This window comes from Haliaeetus leucocephalus, unplaced genomic scaffold, assembly GCF_000737465.1.
Source record: "Haliaeetus leucocephalus isolate CR32 unplaced genomic scaffold, Haliaeetus_leucocephalus-4.0 Scaffold339, whole genome shotgun sequence".
Classification (NCBI taxonomy): Eukaryota; Metazoa; Chordata; class Aves; order Accipitriformes; family Accipitridae; genus Haliaeetus; species Haliaeetus leucocephalus.
In genome coordinates, this window is record NW_010972775.1 from 19697573 (window position 1) to 19719826 (window position 22254).

Here is a 22254-nt window from a genome sequence, read left to right on the forward strand (position 1 = left end):
CATTTCTCTTGTGATCTGTAGACTCTTCTTTTAGCACACTGCACAGAACAGATGCAGGACATCAGTAATGATTAGTAGAGAGAGGTTGGGGTTTTTTCTTGTTTTGTTTTCTGTTTCTTCTTGTGGTGAAGACTTTGACAAAATTATTTGACAGGTCTGTGGAAAATGGATGAAAAAAAAGCATTATGTATACCTTAAGATCTTGTTATTTCTGGTCTGAAAACACGCCAAAACTTCATCCAGAAAATAGTCAAAGATTTGCTTCTAACTTGTCTTATGGTGTGGATGTTCTGGGTACTTCATTTATGTATTAACTCGACCAACTGTGTTTAGATAAATTATCAGATAAAATGTAGTAACCAACTCGTTCTTCAAAACAATGCATGGCATATACCTTGATAATGTTTGGGGGTTTTTTTTGCTCTTTTTGTCTCCTAGAAATGGGTCTGCTTTCAGAAGATGCAATGCATTAGATGTGGTGCTTGGAACAGGATTAGTCATGGCATCAGAACTATGTAAAACAATATCTGAGGCAAAGCTGGAAAGGCACAAGAACTTGTTCTTAAATTACCGAAATCTCCATCAATTTCCTTTGGAGTTACTGAAAGATGAGGGGCTGCAGTACTTGGAGAGACTTTATATGAAAAGAAATTCCCTGACCACATTGGTACGACAACCTCTTTATTGTAATGTTTACTGTCTGTATGTTTAGGAATTCTGATTTGTGGAACAGAAAAAACCAAGATAATTTAAAAAAAAAAATCTTACAGCAAATCTGATTCTGAATGATGTCATCCATTGTGAAATATGAGTATTTGGTTGTATTATGTTTGAACTTGCATAGGTAATGTAGAGTGTAATAAATGAAAGTTTATGACATTTTATAGTTACACTTTTGAAGCTCTGTGAAGATCTGCTGGGGGTTTTCTTGTGAGGTTTGGTTGGTTTTGTTTTGGTTTTTTTTTTTTTACTGCTATAAATTTTGCTTGGTGGTCAGGCTTTTCTACCACTAGGTGATACTATGCAAATCTAGTCTACATTCCTTTGTTAGGCTAAACTACTTTTGCCTTGGTACATGCCTTATTTTAAAGGTGTCATCCATCCCAGGGTCTAATTCAAAACTTGCTGTTAAGGTGCCAGTGAAAACTTGTGTCTGTGGGCTGCTGTTGATAGGAGAACAAACAGTTAATTTCAGGGATGTGGGATTTTCTGTTGTGGGGTTTTTGTTTTGTTGTTTTTCCCTGAACTGAACAAATTCTCACCCTGAATGAATGATGTGACCTCAGAATTCAGTGTGGACTAGTTAAATAATTGTGTGGGATATTCTGAGCTGGTAAGACTCTCTCTCTAGAGTCAGAACTTGCCACTGTTAGTAGGCTCAAGTCTCCAAGTAATTCAGGTTTTTTTTGTCTTGGGGTCTTCCATGGTGTGATAGGTAAAATAATAGCCAGGGCAGAGGAGCTGGAGGGCCTGACTACTTAAAATTCACCAAAATAATATGTTTTTCAGCACTTCCTAGAAAAAGTCCATTACTCCAGTTTAAGGAATAGTGTTTAAAGCTTTGGCAATGATATATTAGAATTCCTCAATAAAGGTTTCACTTCTTGGGCCAAAAGCTGAAAGGATTCTTAAGATTTTATGCCTTTTCTTCATCTTGAATGAGTCACTTAAGTTTACATGGACTGTAGAGAAGTATTTTGGCACTTCTTGGTTTTGAGCAAGTCTTTTGCTTAATAATTTAATGGGAGGATAGGATTCATGGTTACAAATTAAAACTGCTTTAAAAATTAACTGATGACTGTAAACAGTTCTGCTTTGACACTTTGTGAAATTCAGTGATTATTTAGTGGTGTAAGGTTTGTGAAGTTTGTACTGCTCAAAAGATAAAACAATGATAAGGAGAGTTTTGCATATGCTTTTTCTGTATGTATGTGTTAGAGCCTGGTTTTGTTTTTCTCAAAGTAATTATAAAATAGAAACCAAAACGAAGTCTTGAAAGTAACAGTTTAGTTCCATTTTCCTCTCGATATCTGTTAATACTACCAGCCAATAGATGTGTAAGATGGCATAAGTAATTACCCATGGTTACTGTCAACAGAAGATGTGTTAAATGAGGGAGGCAGCTCTCGCCCACAACTGTTCGGTATTGTAATTGAGGCCTGGGATAAAGGAACTGAAACAACATTAAAATGTAGATCATACCTCGGCAAAATGACTTGCAAACAGCATCAAGTAGAGCATTAGGATTCAAAATGATCAGGATAACTTGCTCATAATATGACTCGGTGGCATCTCATTCAAGTGCATAGCACTACAGTTAGGACCTAGGCAAACAAAATTGGGTCTGATTCACTGAGCATCTGTTCAGCAGAATAGATGTTGGAAGTTGTAGTGGACCAAAATAGATCAAGTTAGCAGCATGTTACAAAGAAAGGCAAATGTTTTTTTGGAACGTAGGAAGTTTCACAATCTCCATTAGAAGCAGAAGGGGATAATTATTGGATACTGTTAAAGCATAAGCTGGAGCAAAGGTTGAGTCTGGAGTTTCATACTTAGGAACGACCTAGGTAAACTGGAAAGAACCTAGAAAGCAGCAACAAGGGATTTTTAGAGAACATGCCCTGTGAGAGAAGGTTGAGAGATTTAGGTTAATTCCTCTTGCAAAAAGAGAAGACAGAGGAAGAAAAAAATAGAAGAGGAGGAATGGAGGAGAGCTGAAATCATCAGTGTTTTTACACAGCAGTATTTTCATAATGATTTTTTTTCTATGTCACATTGCTGGTAAGACAAGTAATACTCTCAATTTCAGTAAAGTACTAGTAAGTTGCCAGGGGGTGGGGGGAGAAATCTCATCTGAGAATAGTTGAAAACAAATAGGGTATTGAAGGAAGATGTCTCTTTTGGCCTTGTGCTCCTTTGATTCTATGCGAGAAGATGAGCATTAGCTCACGAATAAAGACTTTAAATTGCATATGGATTATTAGCAATCATCAAAACTAAATCTGCACAGTATTTCTTTAAAGTTAGGTGGTACTTTTGTCCCGCCAGTTCATTCCTTCAGAGTTCTGAAAAATGTTGACTAAATCAGCTTTTGTTCTTTGCTCTTCTAAAATTATTCTAGACCTTGACAGATGGCTCGTATGAAAACGTCTGGATTAGTTATGCTGACAGAATTTACATATACCTTGCCTAAGAATAATTTAATTTTTGTCTTCGTTGGCAAGTTGGAAATGATAGAGGGCTATGACATAATGAATGGATCAAGAAGCTGTATAGCACATCAGCAGGTTCACTTTTTGAAAAACATCCAGAGGGGTGTGAGGGCAAGGCAAGCTTCCCTAAGCTGGTGGCAGAATTAATAATTCATTTATCATCATTTGTTGTCATGTCACCAGTAGAGACCAGAGTTAGTTTTACCTCTCAACTGATGGATCATGAATAGGTTTTTTTAAAATCTTAATTTCATTGTAGGATGTTGTATTGAGCAACTTTGACTCAGACCCATTGTTATTGTGGTACTCAAGATAAGCAGAATTTCTGTTATGGACTTGCTCAGCTCTAAAGTTGTCTCTCTCCTGAATTTAGCTCTCTTAACAATATGAAGCAGTTAAAGGAAGAATAAGAGTATAACCTTCATGTATAATGTGAAAATAGTTTGTGATTCAGGTTAGTATCCTTATTCTAATAAAGGGTGTAGGATGACAGTGAATTTGTTTTTTCACATTCCCTCTTAATTTTTTAAATTAAAGCTTGAATTTTTTGTGCTTAAGCATGTTGCAGCCTTTGCATATTTTCCCAGCTTAAGCTTTTCTCTTTGACCAAATAAAATTCTATGCTGAGAAGATAAATGTACTGTAGTAAATCTTCCAGTAGGTGGCAACAACTGATTAGTTATAGCCTATTTCTTGGGTCTTGACGTCAACGGATGCATTTATTGAGACATCAGTTGCTGCTCCATAGTTAAAAACAAACTATTTTTTGTACTCAGCTCTAGGATGTGGCATGTTTGCTACATAAGAATATTATGACATTACTTTTTCAGGTTAGCATATTTCTTCATAATAAATTTATAAACACAAAGTATTTTAGATGATAGTATACCTTTAATTTACATGTCAGTGAAAATTGCTAGGTTTTTTAAAAAAGTAAATTGACCATGTGATCGAACTGCTTTTAAAATTAATTTGTTTCTGCATATATGTGTATTGTAAAAACTTTTTTCAATAAAACATATCTATGTTTAAAGTAGATTTCTTAAGCTATAAAACTGTTTTAACCTTGGATATGTTTGGGTACGCTTATCAACATGACATATGAAACTTGTGAAGCCGATTTTGTGATATATATTCATGGTTATAAATGCCATCAAGAAACAGAATTGCAGCTAGGGATCAGTTAGCAGTTAGAAAATGATATGCATGTTAATATGTAAATATGGAAATCTAGTTTGATGGATTCAGCACTTCTGCTTTGATGGTAACTGATTAAGCTACACAAAGTTTGTAGGTCATTTCCCAGTTTAGCAGCATTACAAAATAAAATACATTATGGTTAGACATCTTGTATAGTTCTTGTTCTACTTTAAGTCTGTAAAGGCTGCAGCTTCTTAGCAGTCTCTTGGCTTCAGTCTCTTGGCTTCAACTAACTCAATTACTTGAATATATTTTCAATAGTAAGGTTTTGGTAATTCATCTTTTCAGCCTCAGAAGTCTGACTACCATTTGGTTGAGGACACGTTGATGTCGCTTCTAGTCTGTAGTTCTGTTTCAGTAGTAAATTGCTCACTTCATATATCCCAGATCGCACTGATGGAGAACATGCAGGGATGTGGAAATAGGGTGTTGTATACAACCTCCTTGATGCCATTTTTTTGTGACTAGCTGCTGACATGTTTTAGTATGGTTATTAAAAAGAGTTGGGTACACAATATGTGTGTGTCTGGTTTTTGTTTTGAAACCTAAAAAATCTCTAACTCTTTTTCAGCCAGAAAACCTTGCACAGAAGCTTCCAAACCTCGTGGAATTGTGAGTTTGTGTAGGAGTTCTAATATATTTTTTTATTATGCTGATCCATCTTATCTTAAAATAATTCTAGGATGTATTGCTTGCACATAACCTACCTCTTAAGTGTGAAGAGTTTTCTTGGAGGGCAAGAAAGGGTCAATTTTTGTTGGGTTTTTCTTTTTTCTTTTTTTTTTTTAAAGGACATGTATCCAGATGTATTCAGTCCCATGTTAATATTTCTAACAATTTTTTGTTTATTGTATAACAAGAACTCTGTTACAAATGTCTACACTGCTAAGGGAAAAAATACTTGCCCCCCCAACTCCTGTGTAGACTGTTGTCACCCTGATAAAGCACTGGAACCTCCAAATGCAATGGTCAGATAGTTGTGACAGAGCCAGAGTAACAGGTTACTGCCTCCAGCCCATTCCTAGCTGCTCATTTCCACCCTAGCTACCAGAGTTAGTATGATCTCAGTCTTGCTGATTGTAGTAATAAGTTTTTTTGGAACCAAGTCACAGATTGTCAAATAGGAGCAGGAATGAGCAAGTAGGGGTAGTAACTATTTAATGGTGATTGCTGTAGGCAGAGTAGTTTATCCAATCTTGTCCAAAGAATGGATGTCACATGAACTGTATTATTTTGGCAATTAATTTTAAGCTGTAAGCCCCTGAGTCAATGTTTTCTTCCCTCCCCTATTTTTTCTTGTAAGGTTATGATTTCCTTGTATGGTAGGATTGATGGCGGGGGTGTTAAAAGGGACATTCTCTTTTCCATTTATAACTCATTCGGCTCACTTTCAGTTGACTAACTGATGGACCATTGATTCTGTTTGTTTAATGGAAAGCTCCAAACAGAGGATGTGTATATCTGAGTAGTCTAATGCATTCAGCTGTCTGATCTTGTCATCTTAATTTGGCCCTTGAAACCACACCTTTCTGGTACAGGCGACCACAGTGTAATTGAAGTGTTTTGTAGGTCACTGCAGTCTCCGACTTGCTTAAGAGATGGTCTTGTCTCATCATGCCTGAGTCTTGAGAGTATGTTTATGCTCTAAAGCAGTAAAATAAATATTTTTATATTTGATATATCTAGTATTTAATGATTTGCCATGGGGCATCAGGAAATCTCAGTGTTATCTGATGGTGCCTTTAGGAAAACCTGTATAAATTACAGCTTAAAATAATCTCTTACAAACAATGAATTGTAGGAGTCAAACCTGATTATTTGGGGTTCAGCAAGCTTAGTTGTACCACCATTATCCCACACATTCTGGTGGTCTAGAGAGAACTGCAGTGGGCCTGTGGTTTTGTGTAGGTCTAATAGTACAAGTCAGTATTTGATCAGACAATAAGACATCTTTTGTTGACAGAGAAGAGACCACAAAATAAAGATTTAATTAAAGAATAATGTATTATAGTAGCTTTAAATTTTGAAAAACAAACTTAACTCATTTTCATTTTCCTGAAAGTTACAGTCTTAGCAATTTAACTATATATTTTTAAAAACTTCACTGTTGTCTGTGTTTCTTTGTATATCGTTTCCCTCACACTGGATAGATCCTCATAATACACATTTTTTTAGCTTGAGTGAAATAGTTCACAAGTATTTTCAGGAGCTGCAGCTGAAGTGAGTAGGAGAATTCTCATCTTGTGATTATACATGAGGATTTCTACAAACATATCTGCTATCCTTATGTTTGTTACGTTTTTAGTAAACTTTAAATGTCTGCAATTTTTAAAGAAAAAGAGAAGGCTCAGATGCTCCATGCAGTTGAAATGTTCATATGTCTGTCTTCTTGTTCTGCTTCTATCTCCCTGAAAAGAAAGGCTCCTACTTTAGGAAATGCTGTTGAATAGAATGGAAAAAAAATATGCTGTGCAAATAATCCATGTGTGCCTAAGCAATTGGACATTGAGTACTCAGTATTCCTTTATAATTAGATATCAATATTTGAAAATTATGTTACTCTTATTTTCTACAAGACCCGTTCGTTCATTTGCAGCAATGTTGATTGACAACTAAAAAAATATGTAGTTTTTATGTTACCAGTAGTACTGGAAGTGCTCCAGCAGAGGGTGCTGAATATTCTTGGTGAGAGATCTGGCCATCCTCTGTAACTACCTAAATGACGATGTGTAAGATTGCTTTTTTTCTTTTGAAAAATGTACTCTAGGTTTGAAAAACCCACTTGCAGTGAGTAGATCATGTGCTTGTTTCTTCAGTCAGTAAAGGTGTAAGAATTTATGTGCAAGGGAAAATGTTTTTAATTGTATAATTTGTGTGGGTTTGGGCTTTTGTCTTTACTTGCTCAGCATTTAGTGGGGAATAACCTGGTGATCAAATATGGTTCGTTCTGGTTATTCTATTTCCTTTATCCTTTTCCCTTTTTGTTTTCCTCTTATAACTCTCAAAACTAAAGCCTATTATTACTGTAACTGTGAATGTTTTGTTTTAAATAATTTTATGTTATTCTCTCTCATTTTTATGTTATTCATTTAATAGTCTAAGTGAAACTTAAGTACCTGTCCATTGCCAGTTTATACAGTTTCCACAGCCTTTGTGGTCATAGAGAGGAATGGCTTTGAGGGTGCTCTTTCAGTCTGAAATTGGATATTTTGCAAACTGATTATGTAGCAGAAGTCCTTGAGGGTAACAGGTGGTGTCCTCTGCTTTTTTTTTCTCCTCCCCCCAGGTACCTTCATTCAAATAACATAGTTGTTGTACCTGAAGGTAAGTAACCTACCAGCTCACAATAAGTGGCAGGAATCATAAAATATTCATTTTTCTTCTTTGAAGAGGCCTGTTTTTCCTTTATTTTCCCATAAAACATTAAAGATTTTCATACAAAATATACCAGTGTAGCTCTTAGTTGATAATATCCTTGTTTATGCTATGTTAAATTCTTTTAATGAATTCTCAAATGCACCTAAATGCTGTTTGCTTCAGTTCTAATTGCAGAAAGTGAAAAGTCTAAATGGCGCTCATCTACAGAAACAAAAATCTGGAGTGTCTTCTGCTTTCAGCCAGTTACCACACAGAATATTCTGCTCATTTAGATCATGACAGATTTGAAACTTAAAGTATCAAGAACTTGTACTAGTTTTTCTTTCTTGTCTTAATTGTAGAGTTACATGCCCAACCTCAGGAAAGTACTTTAAACTCTTTCTGAATATATAAAATGGGTAGACTTAAAGGAAAGGAATGGAAAAACTGATTTCAGAGCAGAATCGTCTGAGGGGAGTCTAGAAATGGGAGTATTCTGTACTTTGCTTCCTCCCCCCCCTCCCCGCCCCATCTCACTGCCAGCAGTATTGCTTGTTTGATAGATAAGCATTTCCACAAATTATGTCATTCAGTTGTGAGACTGGCTTTAATACGTCAAAATCTGCTCAGACATAGGTGTTAGGTACTGTGGCTTTTTATCCTCTCTTAGTCCTATTAAGATTTTAACATTACTGTTGGGTCACATTCACGTTTTAATCTGTTCTCTCACAAGCCATTGGCTCCCTCGTTAAACTGCAGTTTCTGGACCTAAGTGATAATGCCCTCGAAATTGTGTGTCCAGAGATTGGCCGCCTGAGATCTTTACGTCATCTTCGCTTGGCTAACAACCAGCTGAAATATTTACCTGCAGGTAAGTACAAATGTGTGAGGGATTACAGCAATGACAAATTCCATTTGAACTCAATTTGCATAGTGATATGCTCTAGGTTTATTCGTATCTTACAGTTGAAGCATGGTACAACTTGCATTTAAAGACTAAGCAGGGATTGCCATTTTATGTATTGTAGTGAATATACTTTGTAGCTGGAAAAAAGCCATGCTGTATGTACTTGAGGTGAAAAAGTCCTGAAAAATGCTTCTGAAGTGGGGAAAAAATTATCTATTTAACAGTCTTTGCTATTGTATCAAGAAAATATTGAACTTCCTTGAGAAGACACAAAATGCCAGTGACAACTGGCATTATGATAAAATGATGTTTCTTCCAAATTTCCAGAATATAAAGGATTCCAGTCTGTCCTTCCTTGCTTTTTGCCCAACAGCCCCATACTTGTATTTTCTAAAAAGACACATGTCTAGTAGGTTTGCCTATAGCAGTTCTACCTCACTATGACAGTAAATAACAAATGTTTGTCTTGCTCGTTTATAATAAAAAAGGCAAAATTTATTCAAAGTGAATGTGACTCAGTCAGGAAAAAGTTGACCATAGGCAGATTTTGAATGATTTTTTTTCTTCTACATACTTTGATAAGCAGACATAACTGATTATTCTTCTTTCATTGCCCTTGTATCTGTCCAGATGAGATGATGGTGATTTTTAAATACTTCCTTATTTTATTTTTTGATGTTTCTCTGGCGTATTTGCATTTTCTGATTTGCAGAGATGATAAGCTAGGGCCAGCATTTCAAAAAACTAGTCTAACTTAATCTAACAGAATTAGCTTTGGCTCTAATTTTAACTAACTTCTCAATATGACCTTCATGTGTTTGTAAGTTCACATTGCTTATTCTCAAGAAATATATTGCAATTGCTCCTTGAAGTTTTGGGTGCAGAAATCTAGCTGTCCTTCCCTTGTACTTTTCTAGGCATAATAAGCTTAATAAGAAAAAGTCAAAGGATGATTATGATTAGAAAGAAAAAAAATTTATATGACTATGTAAATTCTCTGGAATGAAATTAGATAAACCTGTTAAACATTATGACCTAAGGCCAATAAAATTTCCATCAATTTTCGGATGTCCTACATTCAAAAGAAAGGAGTGACTTGAGTGTGCTTTATGTTCCTCAAAGATAATTTACCTTATGGTACTGTACCATGAAAGAAAGACTTGTTCAAAGAAAAAGTGACACATTTTCTGCAAAACTTCACACGTTAACTTAAAAAGGTTCCAAAAAAGACTTTCAAAAGGATAATTTACATTACTGAAGAGTTGATTTCGAGTCTACCACATTTGATTAGGAACTGGTATCAGCTGCATAGGCATGCTGCATTTAATTTCTCCTGAAGTTTACAAAATTTGGTACTGAGCATTGTCCTTAAGCGTGTCTAGTTTTGTGTGCATGAAAATTTTGCATGCTTTGAAATAATACTGCTGTTGGCTACTTTTGAATCAGAGAATCCAGTGGTGTCTGGTCTTTCTGGTTTTGCTGGTAGTGTACCATCAGTTTATACATATGCCATTATTGCTGTCATTACTAATCCTGCCTGTTCAGATGCTGTCACTGTCAACAGGACTGGATGTCATAGAGTCAGAGCAAGATTAGTCTTTCACTTAGACTGGAGAGTTAATCTGCTGCATTTCTTAAACATAACACTTCCTGCAGAGGGCTTCCAAGCATATTTGCATAGTTTTTCTTTGTGAAATTGCTAATATTTCAAAGATGACTTTATACCAAAATCTTTAAGTTTGAAAATAATATTTATGGTCAACAATTGAAAAAATAGAGCAAAATAGTAGAGTTTGATGAGTTGTTTTATCCTTAACTATATTGGTAGCATGAATCTTCATAATAGTGTTAAACAGTGTTCTGTTAGGAAAGCTAGTAAAGTTAATAAAATGAACTAGGATGAGATGTGATTTCACTGCAGTACATCATTCTACTGTGTGTTAACTACTTGCTTTACAGCAGATACTGCATTGCAATGCATTGTTAGGGAAAGACAGCTCTTAATTGCTCTTAATTTATAGTAACTGTTTAAGATACAATTTAGCTTCTACTAGTGCAGCTTGTGCAGAATTTAAAGATCTGCATTAAAAAATAGCTTTCAGGTATAGGTGATAGTCATTTTTTAAAGTAACTTTTCAAAACTAGTGACTGTTTTCTGGACTTAGACCTGCACATATCACACAAATGGCAGTGAACTGTTTATCACAGCAGAGGTTCTAGTTAAGACAGGCTGATCAGTATTCACCATGTGTAACCACATAGGCCAACTTGCAGCATAATGACGTCATCACATAAAAAGCTTACTTTAGAGTTGTTGCCCTGTCATTCCTCTTGTCTTTCCCTTGCCATCGTGTGGTGTTACAAGTACCCTCAGTTTTTGTTGAAACTCAATGGATATCTAGGAGGATACTCTCAGTAATATCCTTAATCAATTGCTAAAAAAAATCTCTTAATTACAACTGCAGAACAGTTGGATGGTAAATGTTTGCCATTAAGTGTCTGAACGTCCACACATTTTTATTGCATTTTGTATTTTAAGAATGATTCTCTGTTGTGTCTTCCTTAATTGTGATTAAGAACTGAAAGAAACAATGCAATTAATAGCATAAGTTGATTCATTATCTATTTTTAACGTTTTTGTTCCACAATTCACAATTAGTGTTAATTTTTAGTATTTAATATTTGCCTTATAGAAATCTAGCATAACTCTTTTTAAAACCATTGAAATAGTATGCATCATGAAGCTGTATAAAGATTTATGTCTTCAGTCTGATTGTAGATGTTCTTCAGACCCTAATAAAGGTTGAGTCTGTGCTGCTGTTTATCTTCAATGCAAGATTTTGGTCTCTGAGTACCTGTTTTCATTAAGCTTGTGGGAATTTAATAATGAAGACTTCTATTCTTTTCTCAGGTTTGGTCATGATTGTCTAACTAGTTTGAAGAAGTTACTTTAGGGGCGGGGGTGGGGGAGAATGGTGAAAATATATAATGAATGCTTAAGTCTTAGTTTCCTGAAGAAATCAGGCAATAAGGGATTGATGGGATGGGGAAAGGGCCTTGGAGATTAGAACGCGCTTTCTGTGCTGTGGCACTCTTGCAGTGTAAAGGATAATCCTACCTAGTGAGCAAACACTAGCAAATCAGTGTCACCCGTGGATAAGATCATGTACTTTGGCCTCAAGGCACTTTGCTTAATAGTGTGCTACCACTGAAACAATGGGACTTCCATCATGCATCATTAAATTGTGAGAATTGTTGAAAGATGACAAAGCTAAACTTGATGAGAAGCAAAGGGAAAAATTTGTCCAGAAGAAGCATGTTGAAATTGAAATATAATATAAAATGGCTGGAAGAAAATGCTTTGTGAAATTCTCTTGAAGTCATGTTTTGAATATACTTCGGATAAATTTAGTAAGCGGACCAGCTTCTGCCTAATGCGGAGTCATCAGTATCTATATTCTGTGGTAATCAGAATCACTAACTGAGAGACTCTGTCTTTGAGAGGAGAGCTGATTAAAAGAGTTGCAAATAAGTAAGAAGATGAGATTTAATATTATTAAGTTCTCTTGAGCCCTTTATTGAAATACACAGCATTTTTTTGTTCTGCAAACTGTAAATCTTGTAGCTTCTGTCTTTAACAATTTCTTGGTTCTTTTATTTGGCTCTGCTATATATAATTCTTGAACATGCTATAAAGTTTTGTGAAGTTTTGTACTATTTAACTGTAGCACTTAAATAATCTAAATTCTTGAGGGCCATTTGGAAATATGTAATGCCAGAGATCTTATTTGAAAAAAATCTTAGAGTTGCAGCATAAACAAAATATGGTTATTATTTGATATTATTACATTAGTTCATGTGTAAGCTTGACTTAAGAGTTGACATTATGTTTTCATAGTAGCTTAACTTTAGTTTTTTAAGATTTCTCTTTATTCAGAGAATTGGTGTCTCATTTTAATTTAGAATTGTAGTTAGTCCTATATGAATGTGCTCTCAGAAGTACATTTTCTGAATCTTCTCACTTATGAATGACTAATTAGGAAGTTCCCCTTTGTTTCTGATGTTTATAATACATGTGATATTTAAACTTCTTTCATTCTTGAGAAATTGTATTTCTTTTCTCTTCGTGTAAGCATTATTGCATCATTTGCCAAAAAAAAAAGTAATCCAGTGAAATATACTGGAAAAATGATTCTTCAGGAGTTCCAAAGCCAAAGTTATCTCTCAGTTTTGCTGCGTTACCATTTAGATTTGATTTGGCTTTAGCCTTGGAAACTTTTGATTTTCAGATTTACATTTTGGTCTTGTAGTTAGTGAATGCACGTTTGGACAACAGATGACTTAAAAAAGGGTGAGTTATACTCAAAGTTGGACTTAAGTTTCTTATTTGACATGGATTAGATTTTTTTTATTGCACATTACTTGAGATATACTTCTCCTTAGAAATGGCATGTTGTAGCATCTTGTTCTTAAGATTTAATTAAAAATGAGGTTATGTTTACTCAGCACATGTTGGAGTTAATTATAGATTTACTAAAATGAAAAGCTTAATCTTTTGCCAAGTCAAGAGCAAAAGCTAAGTAATTAAACAAAGAATAGGGTATGGTTTATGATCCCAGCCCATCTTTTGGCAAAGTTCCCTTTAAAAAGGGGGGGGGGGGGAGAAATACATCAGCAGTTGTCTTTACATGGGCTAGACCAAGTTTCCCTTTGTGTTTGTTGTCAGGGAACTTTAAAAACCAAGAGTTGAGCACATTGATCAGGCAAAAAAAACCCCGCAGTCAAATAATACCAAACTTCATGTAAACTGCATGATGCTGTTTCTTAATCTGTAGGGTGAAAGTGCAGGTGACTGGGGAGCACCAGCAATTGTTGTTGCTGAAGGGGGGTACAGATCTCTGCAAGAGTCAAAGCCAGGTTTAGCAAATACCCTTTCTTCCCCATATGAGGAGATGTGTGGCTTCCATTTCAAATTGACATTTCCATGCTGTCTCTTGAGACTTCTGCATATTGCATCCACTTCTTGCCATTTTTCTTCATTTAGGTAGAATCTGAAGGAAATTTATTCCTCTGCCTTTGGTGTTTTCAAAGTGCAAACTGCAACAATATTTAGGGGAGGTTAATAGCACATATACTCTTCATTTCATTTCTGTTCAAATCCTTTTCCATTTTAAGGCAAAATGTTTTAGAAATATAGTCGATTTAAGCCTCATTAAAATACATTTGTAGTCTTATAACACTTCATCTTCAAAGCATTTGAGAAAGATCCTGTGAAGCTGATAAGGGAGTGTTATCCTCATTTTATAAAATGGAAAAAAGTGTTTGTACAGAAGTGATTTGCTCCAGGCCACAGCATCAGTCAGTGTTACCCAGAAATAGAACATGGGTGTTCCCATTCCATTTGTTAAAACCACACCTTTTTGAGGTTGATCATATTTAATATTGGGGAGGATTGAGTCTTTCTACCCGTTATTAGGAAATTAATAATTACCTTTCCATAATTAATAACTCTCTAAGTTAATAGGAAATTAATAGGGGTAAGATCAGTGAGTTTTTGTAAGTGAAACAACTTGTGCTTCCAGAAGGCTGGAAGAGTTCATGAAGATTAATTTTGAAAAATATAACTTGCAGATAAACACTAGATCATTTTCTCTTGCATAGGAAACCCCGGTGGTAACGACAGGAAGGGTTCAATCATTATTAAAGTTATAAATCAAACTATAATTGTTGATTACTGCTTTGTCTATTTATAAAGTAACTCTCAGAATGTTAATTGATTATTGCTAAGTCTGTTTTGCTTAGGAATTTGCTTTGCTAATTGGGGGCAAGAGAAACTTTGAGACATGAAAACTGCATATTCATTTCTCACTTTTTTTAAGTTGCTATAAAGTACAATATCTGTATTTACTATTCATACCAGTATTTCACGGGTGAAGACTTCTTGAATACCCAACTTAGTAATTCTGAATAGAGCTCAATATGAGGTATTTCAGTAAATCTTAATTAAAGGCATATAAACATAACTTCTTCCCTACTTCCTTTTCACAGTAGATTTCCACTGATCGTGGTTACAACATGCAACTATTTCTATTCTTATTCTAGACCCTGGCATTAAAATATGCAGTCCTAACTCATTTCTTAAACTTGTTTTCCATATTTTGATATAGAGCCTTCAAAATTGGGGGGAAAAATTTTGGCCCCCCCCCCCCCCTTCCCTTCTGCTTTTATTACTGTCTCTGATTAGGGCAGACTGCTTTGATACTTAATAAAGTTCTTTTTTTTTTTTTTTTTTTTTTTAAATAATGATTGTGACTTTAAAAGCAAAGGCACAAACTGATGCAGACCCTGTTCTTTTTTCAGAGTTGGCATAACCTTAGTCCACTCTGCTTTCCTAATTTAGTAACATATATAAAAATATACACGACGGGACAGGTTTGGTACGCCAGGCACCCATCCAGGAGTGTGGTGTTTTTAAGTAAATGGACTTGTGGGGATTTGAGGAAAACATAGATTAGGTTACATGAGCTTTGCACTCTCTAAGTATGTGACTATTTAAAGGAGCATGGACTTCTAAATAAAAATATCTTTTAATTATTATCATAATATGTTGTTTTCCTTGAAGTAGGTTGATGACCAATTATTAAAAATAATTTTTCTTTGTACAGATCTGTAAAATATATGCTGTTTAATAATTCATTTCTAGATTCAGTTTACTGTATAAAAATGAGACTCAGCATACTAAGGTTTACATTAGCTCTTAGGTTCAACAACAACAAATTTATTTTTTTTTTAATTAAATCAATGCAAAACTTACCCATACTTGCCTGTTACTGTATTGTTTTTTCATATTAGGACTAGTAAGTCTTCAGTAATTATGCTGTATTAATGTAAAAGCACAATAAAAATAACTGATAGTATCTTTAAAACATTCTTTGAATTTCTAGGAGGAAAAGATTTTTGCATGTTTTGATCTTGTATAAACTCCAATACAGCCCTGTCCTGACAGCCTGTAAGGACTGAAATTTTTTTAAGAAAAATATCTCCTAGGAAATTATAGCAGAGGGTAATCTCTGAAGAGTTAGCAACAAAATGGCAACGTGGATGGTTAATGATTGTCATTGGAATTTGTGACCTAAATAGAGATGACCACAGCACAGGGTAGTGTATTGTACAAGTGGTATTCCTTACAGATTAGCTTTCATGCATGTCCAAACACACTGGTACCTATTTAATTAAAGGATGTTGATTGTGTGAGATTTTACAACAGACTCTGCCTTGCTCAAACATTTGGTTTGGGTTAAATTCTCAGGAGGACTACTAGTACTTCTGAGTGCTTTAAATTTATGGGGAGGGATGTGAGGACAGAGAATAAAAAAATTCCATTAAATTCCTGGAAATTTTCATTAACTGAAGTTTTTCCTGTATACCCTCACCTGTACAGTGTGTCAGAATGAGTCATCTGTGTATGCAGAGCTGCTCACTGTTCTGTTTGTCTGCTTGCCCCTTCATATGGTTATTTTTTGTCAATCCCCCTCCTGTTGAGGGGCTTTTAAAAGCCTCTTTGTTAGTATCATACAACATGTTTTAGTATACCATGGAAGGTTCATAATGTCACTGGATGCTGGTAGCAAAAATAGTAGTATAAACACATAGTCAGAAAAATTCTAGAGCTATAGTTTAAGCTTAAAATGTTGTTCGAATGTATGCTTTTGTTCCAACACGTCTTCCGGATGGCCTTCTATTGGACGTACTGGAACTGAAATATTTCCCGTAACTGTAGCAGAAATGACGTTAAAAACAACAAAACTATCTCTTTCAACAATGGCCTGTGGTATTCCTCATGGTGTTGCACAGCAGGTTCTCAAAAATGCATGTGCTAAGTATGTATGTGTTGTAATTCATTAATCTGAAAACTAATAGGAAACAGTTGGAAGAAACCATCAATGTCTTTCATTGTAACATTTAAATTATGTATTCAAATATTGCTTTGTGTACTAGGCTTATTGGACTAGAAAATTCCATCTTAAAATTTGCTATTGTGATTTAGCGCAATCACTGGAAAAAGTATTTGGAAATTAAGCTATTTTAATGAGCATGTTTTTAGTTAAGAAATTGTGATATGGCTCAGTGCATCATATTTCCAAATACCTGCAATTTTATAAAACATAGGTCATAAAACAGCTTCTGTGGTCATTATGTATCCGGAAAAGTGATCAGGGACAAACTGAAACTGGCATTGAGGTTTCATGGTAATAAATTGAAGGCGAAAATCCTATTGAAGCAAAAGGCTAATGACCAAGTGCTTGAGTTTTCTAATACTAGTTTTACAATATTTAAAAGTCACTCAAAATTGTAACTTGACCTTACTGATTTCGATTTTTTTCTTCTTTCTTACATATTTTAGCAAGATGATAAAGATCTTGGATCAATCACTTTCTTAGATCCCTACTTTGGTTTTGGTGATGCTTTAATTTAAAAAAATCTCTGCCTGGTTGAGGTTTGACTATATCTAAAACATGAACAGTGTGCTCATTTAATTACTGAGTTCATGAATAGATCCAAGAGTGCCTGAGAGTAGGGTGCTGTACATCAGCGTTTCAGACCATGTTAAGTTCATTTGAATTCTTCATATGGTCTGGGCAGGGATTGACCTGTAAAGGTTACCTTTTTATATGATAATTTTTATTGGCCACAGAATCTTGGTGAAAGTTATGGTGGTATCACATGTCTGGAAAGAGACATCTTTCAGAATGACACCATCTGAGTCCTAATCATTAAAATACTTTTTTGTTATATTGTATTCCTGGTAGTAAGAACATTATTTTAGAGGGTAGAAATATGTCAGTGCAAGGCTGCCTGTGACCTGCTGTTGCGCAAGTTTTTTATTTTAAATTTTTATTTCCTCTGAAGCATCAAAATCCCAGATATTTATGGGTTTAGTGCTTTGAAACTGGTTTCTGAGAATGGGCCAATGTTGCCATTTGTTCCCTACTATTCCATGTGAGATCCTTGTGAAAGTTACCGTGCATCAAACTTGTAGAATCTGGCCCCACCAGCCCCTTATGTCCCTCCCCACCCCCCAGTTCCTTTCCTTCTTGGAAAAGGAGTTAGTAGGAAACCTGGTAAGGTGTAGGTGAAATCAGGACGGAGCAGAGAAGAGCCAGCCTAATTGTTAGCAGTGGTGCTCTGAAGCCTGTTGTGCTTCTGGCTTTGCAGTACTCCACTTGCGAAAATAAAAATCTTTGCTGGAACACGTATGTTTTCTAAGCTCTGGGCCATGGGCTTTCCCCCTGGTAGCCGTCCCCCTCCAGGGCTTTTAGATAGGAGATAAAGGAGGTGTGCCAAGATACAGGAGTTTGAGTGCTGCTTTTAATGGTGAGGTACTTGGATGATTGGTGCATTCCTGAGAGTATGGGAGCAGACTTAACTGGATTCTCTATTGTTAAGAGATTTGGTACTGCCTCTTGAATCCTGGCTTATTCTTCTGTTTGGCAGTCCTTGATTTCTCAAGTCACTGTAAGCCTTGTTTCTCTAGGGGTTTTCCTCTTGTCTGTGGGGGGTGGACAGGAATTTTGAATATGTTGAGAGTGCTTTAAGTAATTGTGACAAGCATTCATCTGAAACTTAAAACTTTATGGAGATGCTGTAGATCTTAAATATAACTGTAGAAGCATGGTAGTTATGTTGCATGTTCTTATGCCTTTTTATTAAATAAGGAATCTTAAGTACAGTTCATTTCAACACAGTTCATTAAACATAAAATTGCATAATATTTTTCTAGTAAACTCAATTTCAGATTTCTCAGTAAATTGTTCAAATACAGATTTAAAAAGTCATCTTGCATGTCCAAGTAACTTCCAAACTTTACTTCAAAAAGTCAGCCAGTAACATGGCATATGCAAAATACTAAATTGAAAGGAATTTAAAATGAAATATTGATTTCAGTGCTAGACTGAGTAGAGGTCTGTAGATGATAATAATATCAGTAATAGGGTGACGTGGAAATGCTGCTACCACATACAAATAGTTCATACAGTAATGTACAAAGTAGTCTTTCAAACATCTGACAGAAGAAGTGACAACCTGAATTTTCTAGGGTATATGAGAACAGAGCCCTGATGGAATTAATCTACCCTGTTCTACTCTCTGCTCCTGCAATCATTAGAGCTGCCACTTGGGAACAGAGGGCTTCTGAAAGAAAGTCTCTTGACCTTTGAATATACTCCCAATGACATGCTGAGCCGGAGGCCACAAGGCAAAAGTGGGAAGTTTATGCAGCAGTATATAACTTTAAAGAACGTTAAGTTGTCATTGCTGCTTTGATCAGTGATAGAGTATACTTTGATAAAACTCAGATAAAGGGCTTCAGGCTGTAGCATCAAAACAATGCATTCTGTTCCTTTTAGTTTGAAAAATGTATTTCTACAGTCTGTTTTTAAGAACTGGAATGTGCTTGTGAGAACTGATTAGACCTGGCACGCAGACCTAAATAATGAAGGTCAAATAGAATGATTTGGTTTTTATGTTTTGATGGTTTGAAAACTTGGGTTTGAGATTTATGGACAGGACTCATTGTGACACAGTTATATACCACAGAAAAAAATAACTCTGAAAGTGGCCACAGTTGTGTTTGAATTCAGTAATTATTCCGTTTGTGGTGTTTGTTTTATGTCAGTTTATTGACTGCATAGCAGAGGAGAGGAAGGAGAAGTGGAGGGTCTTTGGTTGCTTTTGGTCAGTCTTACTCCTGTGGAGTTGAATCTAAGATGTATAAAAGCAGACTACCAGGAATTTAATTTTGTAATTCTGTAGGTATGTAATTCTATGTTGTAGTCTTGCTCTGAGACTTTGAAGGTGTTAGTTACATAAATGTATCTGAAAATCCATAAAGACTATAAAAACTAACATTCCTTGGTGCTTTAATTTATGTATTACCTGCGTGGGCTCTAAAGCTCTACAAATCATTATTCCATTCATAGCTCTGGCAAATCCCCTCCCACCCTGAAATTCTTGGTGGCATCTCTGATAATCTTCATAACTGAGAAGGTATGATGCTTCATTGCTTGTCTGGCTGATTTGCTGTACAACTGTCTTCAGTACTGTTGAAAATGAATGTAGTCACTGTTGTATTTATTACAATAGAATGCTTGGACTTATGTTAAGACATTTGGGCAGGGGTGTTTGCTTTTGTGTTTTAAAAAAAACAACCCCCCAAAAATAACCCCAAAAGAAATCTTTAGGATTTTTCAACTGTATTCTTACATAAGAAAAAAACTACATTAAAATAAAATTCACGTGAGTTACTGTAACTTTTTTTAAGGTGTCATGCCCCTCCTTTTTGAACTTCTTCCCTCAACATGCTGAATCCTCTACTGAGCCCAGTAAAGCCGCGTCTTTGGAATTTGATACAAGGGTTTTTCCATGTTATGGCTGGCAACAGTCACGTTCTGAGCAACATAGCTTGGGGCTGTCATGAGGCGGATTCTCCTTCTTGCGCAATGCATGTATTAGCCTGTCTTTATGAGAAGAAGAATATGGGACTTCTAGTAAGTCTTTTCCCTTTGACTGTCTGTTTTTATAAAAATCATCACTTGTTCTTGAGAGTTAACATATTCCAAGAAATTAAACTGAACTTGAGTCATCATATAGTGCCTAATATCAGACTAGCTTCCTAACTAAAGGAATTTCAGAAAAAGTTGGTTTGTACGTCATCTGTCAGCACTGAATTCTTCTGATCATTCTGATAATAAAGATCTGACTTTACTGATTGCCTGGTTCAAGGCACATATGATGTATATGAAGTTCACTTGTGAAACTTCAGAACAGATGTTCGTTAAAATACTTATAAAAGTCTTTCTTTTTAGAACTGTTACCCAAAAGCAAAACTGAACTTAAAGGGGTTTTTAAGATGCTCAGGGCCTCTCTCATAAACATTTGCCAATAGCTGTTCACATGGGTGAAGACAGATGTGTATTGACAAGGCTGAGACTAAACCTCCAAGGTGGAGAGTTGGATGTATGCTCAGAAAGATGTGTTTCATATACAAATGGTGTTTGTGTTTCTGCAGTATGAAAACTTCTTCAATGCAGACAATCTGTTCAATAGCGTTTAGTCAGGGTTTCAAAGAACCTCGGCTTTGAACAGATATTAAACTGTGGGTCTTTTTTCTCTGAAATTTTTCTTCGGTTTGTAAATGTGTGAAAAAGGAAATGGTAGTAGTAACTGCTTTGCAAATTCAAGGTTTACATTAGGAATGCCTTACTGGTTTCAGAATGTTGTACTGCCAAAGGGCTCTAACTTTGTTTTGCTGCACTGACTTATTTCAGGAAGGTCCTAAGCAAAGACTAAGTAAGCCATACAAGCAAAACCAGCTTTTCAGGAAGGTTATGTCCATGCTTGCTGCCTTTACTGACACTGTTTTACAATAAAAAAATGCTGAAAACTGCAGTTTATTGTATACTGCACCACCATAACGACGTTGGTGAAAGTTAAACAGTGTGTATTTGCTATGCCAGCACATGGCTGCAAACTTGTTGCATACTTGTTCATGAAATTGAGTAGTTGTTATTTCATAGAGCCTATTCAGCTATTTAGTTTTTGGAAGAAAATTACCTGTTGACCAAACTAAAGTAATTTGCTACTCATTTTTCATGTACAACCTCTTACTAATTTGAAATTTTTGAGATTCTTTTTTGTTACACCAAATTAACATTTGTGACAAGAAAAAATTAGCTCTTGAAGTTTAGTTTTTTAAATTTTTAGGATTGGGTGTTAAAAGTTAACTTGTTTTCCCCTTAAGTCTTTATAAAAAAAGTTATCTATGAATGTACTTTTGTCTCTTTGGTTCCCTTGGGTTTTTTTTTTTCCTTTCCCTAAGCTCTCTGTAACTTACGTACAGTGATTAGCTATATTAACGGGTAGTTGATTTTACTTGTGCATTAAGCAAATGGAATTTACTAGTAGGACTTGAGTGCTCAGGGAAGCTTGGAGAACAATGTCATTCAGTCTTTGAAAGTGAACAAACACAAATTGTTAGTGCTGTGCAACAGAAGAATTTTAGAATGTATTGATTTCCATTTTGACCTTTCTGGCCAAATATAATTTTCTTTTATACATACCATTGTGAGAGAGTTAAAATACTACTTGTTATTGACATCCTTGTTTTTACTCAGCTAGTCTATTAAATAAATTGAGGCAAAATAAAATGCGTTGTTTACTAACGCTAAATCTAAATGGAAAAAGCTTTTAAAGAAAATGTGTAGAACTGGAGGTATTATGTGAGACTAACTTTCCTGTGGTTCATGTCACACACAGAGTTTGATACCTATATTTCAGTTAACTTTTATCACAATGGTATTTAAAATAAAGACTGGTGTTTAACTTAGCATTGTCGAAATCTGCATTAAATTGTCATTCTTTATGGAAGGCTTTGATACTGAGCAACTGCAAGTATACTCCAGTTGGTAATTATTTAATGTTTGAGAGCTTTATGGACTAAGACTACTTACTTGTGTTGCTAAAGGAATGCAATTTGGAATGTTGGGGGGGGGGGGGGGGGAGAAAAAAAAAACCATGTTT

General features: G+C 35.3%; 1 protein-coding gene across 3 annotated transcripts in view; it reads left to right on the forward strand.

Annotated features, from left to right (window-relative positions):
- Window positions 1-444: 444 nt before the first annotated feature.
- LRRC28 (leucine rich repeat containing 28) overlaps window positions 445-22254 on the forward strand; it is a 49944-nt gene continuing 28134 nt past the window's right edge. For all 3 annotated transcript variants that reach the window (XM_010572029.1, XM_010572030.1, XM_010572031.1), the window contains exons 1-4: window positions 445-667; window positions 4984-5024; window positions 7699-7736; window positions 8503-8640. In XM_010572029.1, the coding sequence (XP_010570331.1) occupies window positions 500-667; window positions 4984-5024; window positions 7699-7736; window positions 8503-8640 (385 nt within the window). In that variant the 5' untranslated portion in view covers window positions 445-499. The remainder of the gene's footprint in view (window positions 668-4983; window positions 5025-7698; window positions 7737-8502; window positions 8641-22254) is intronic.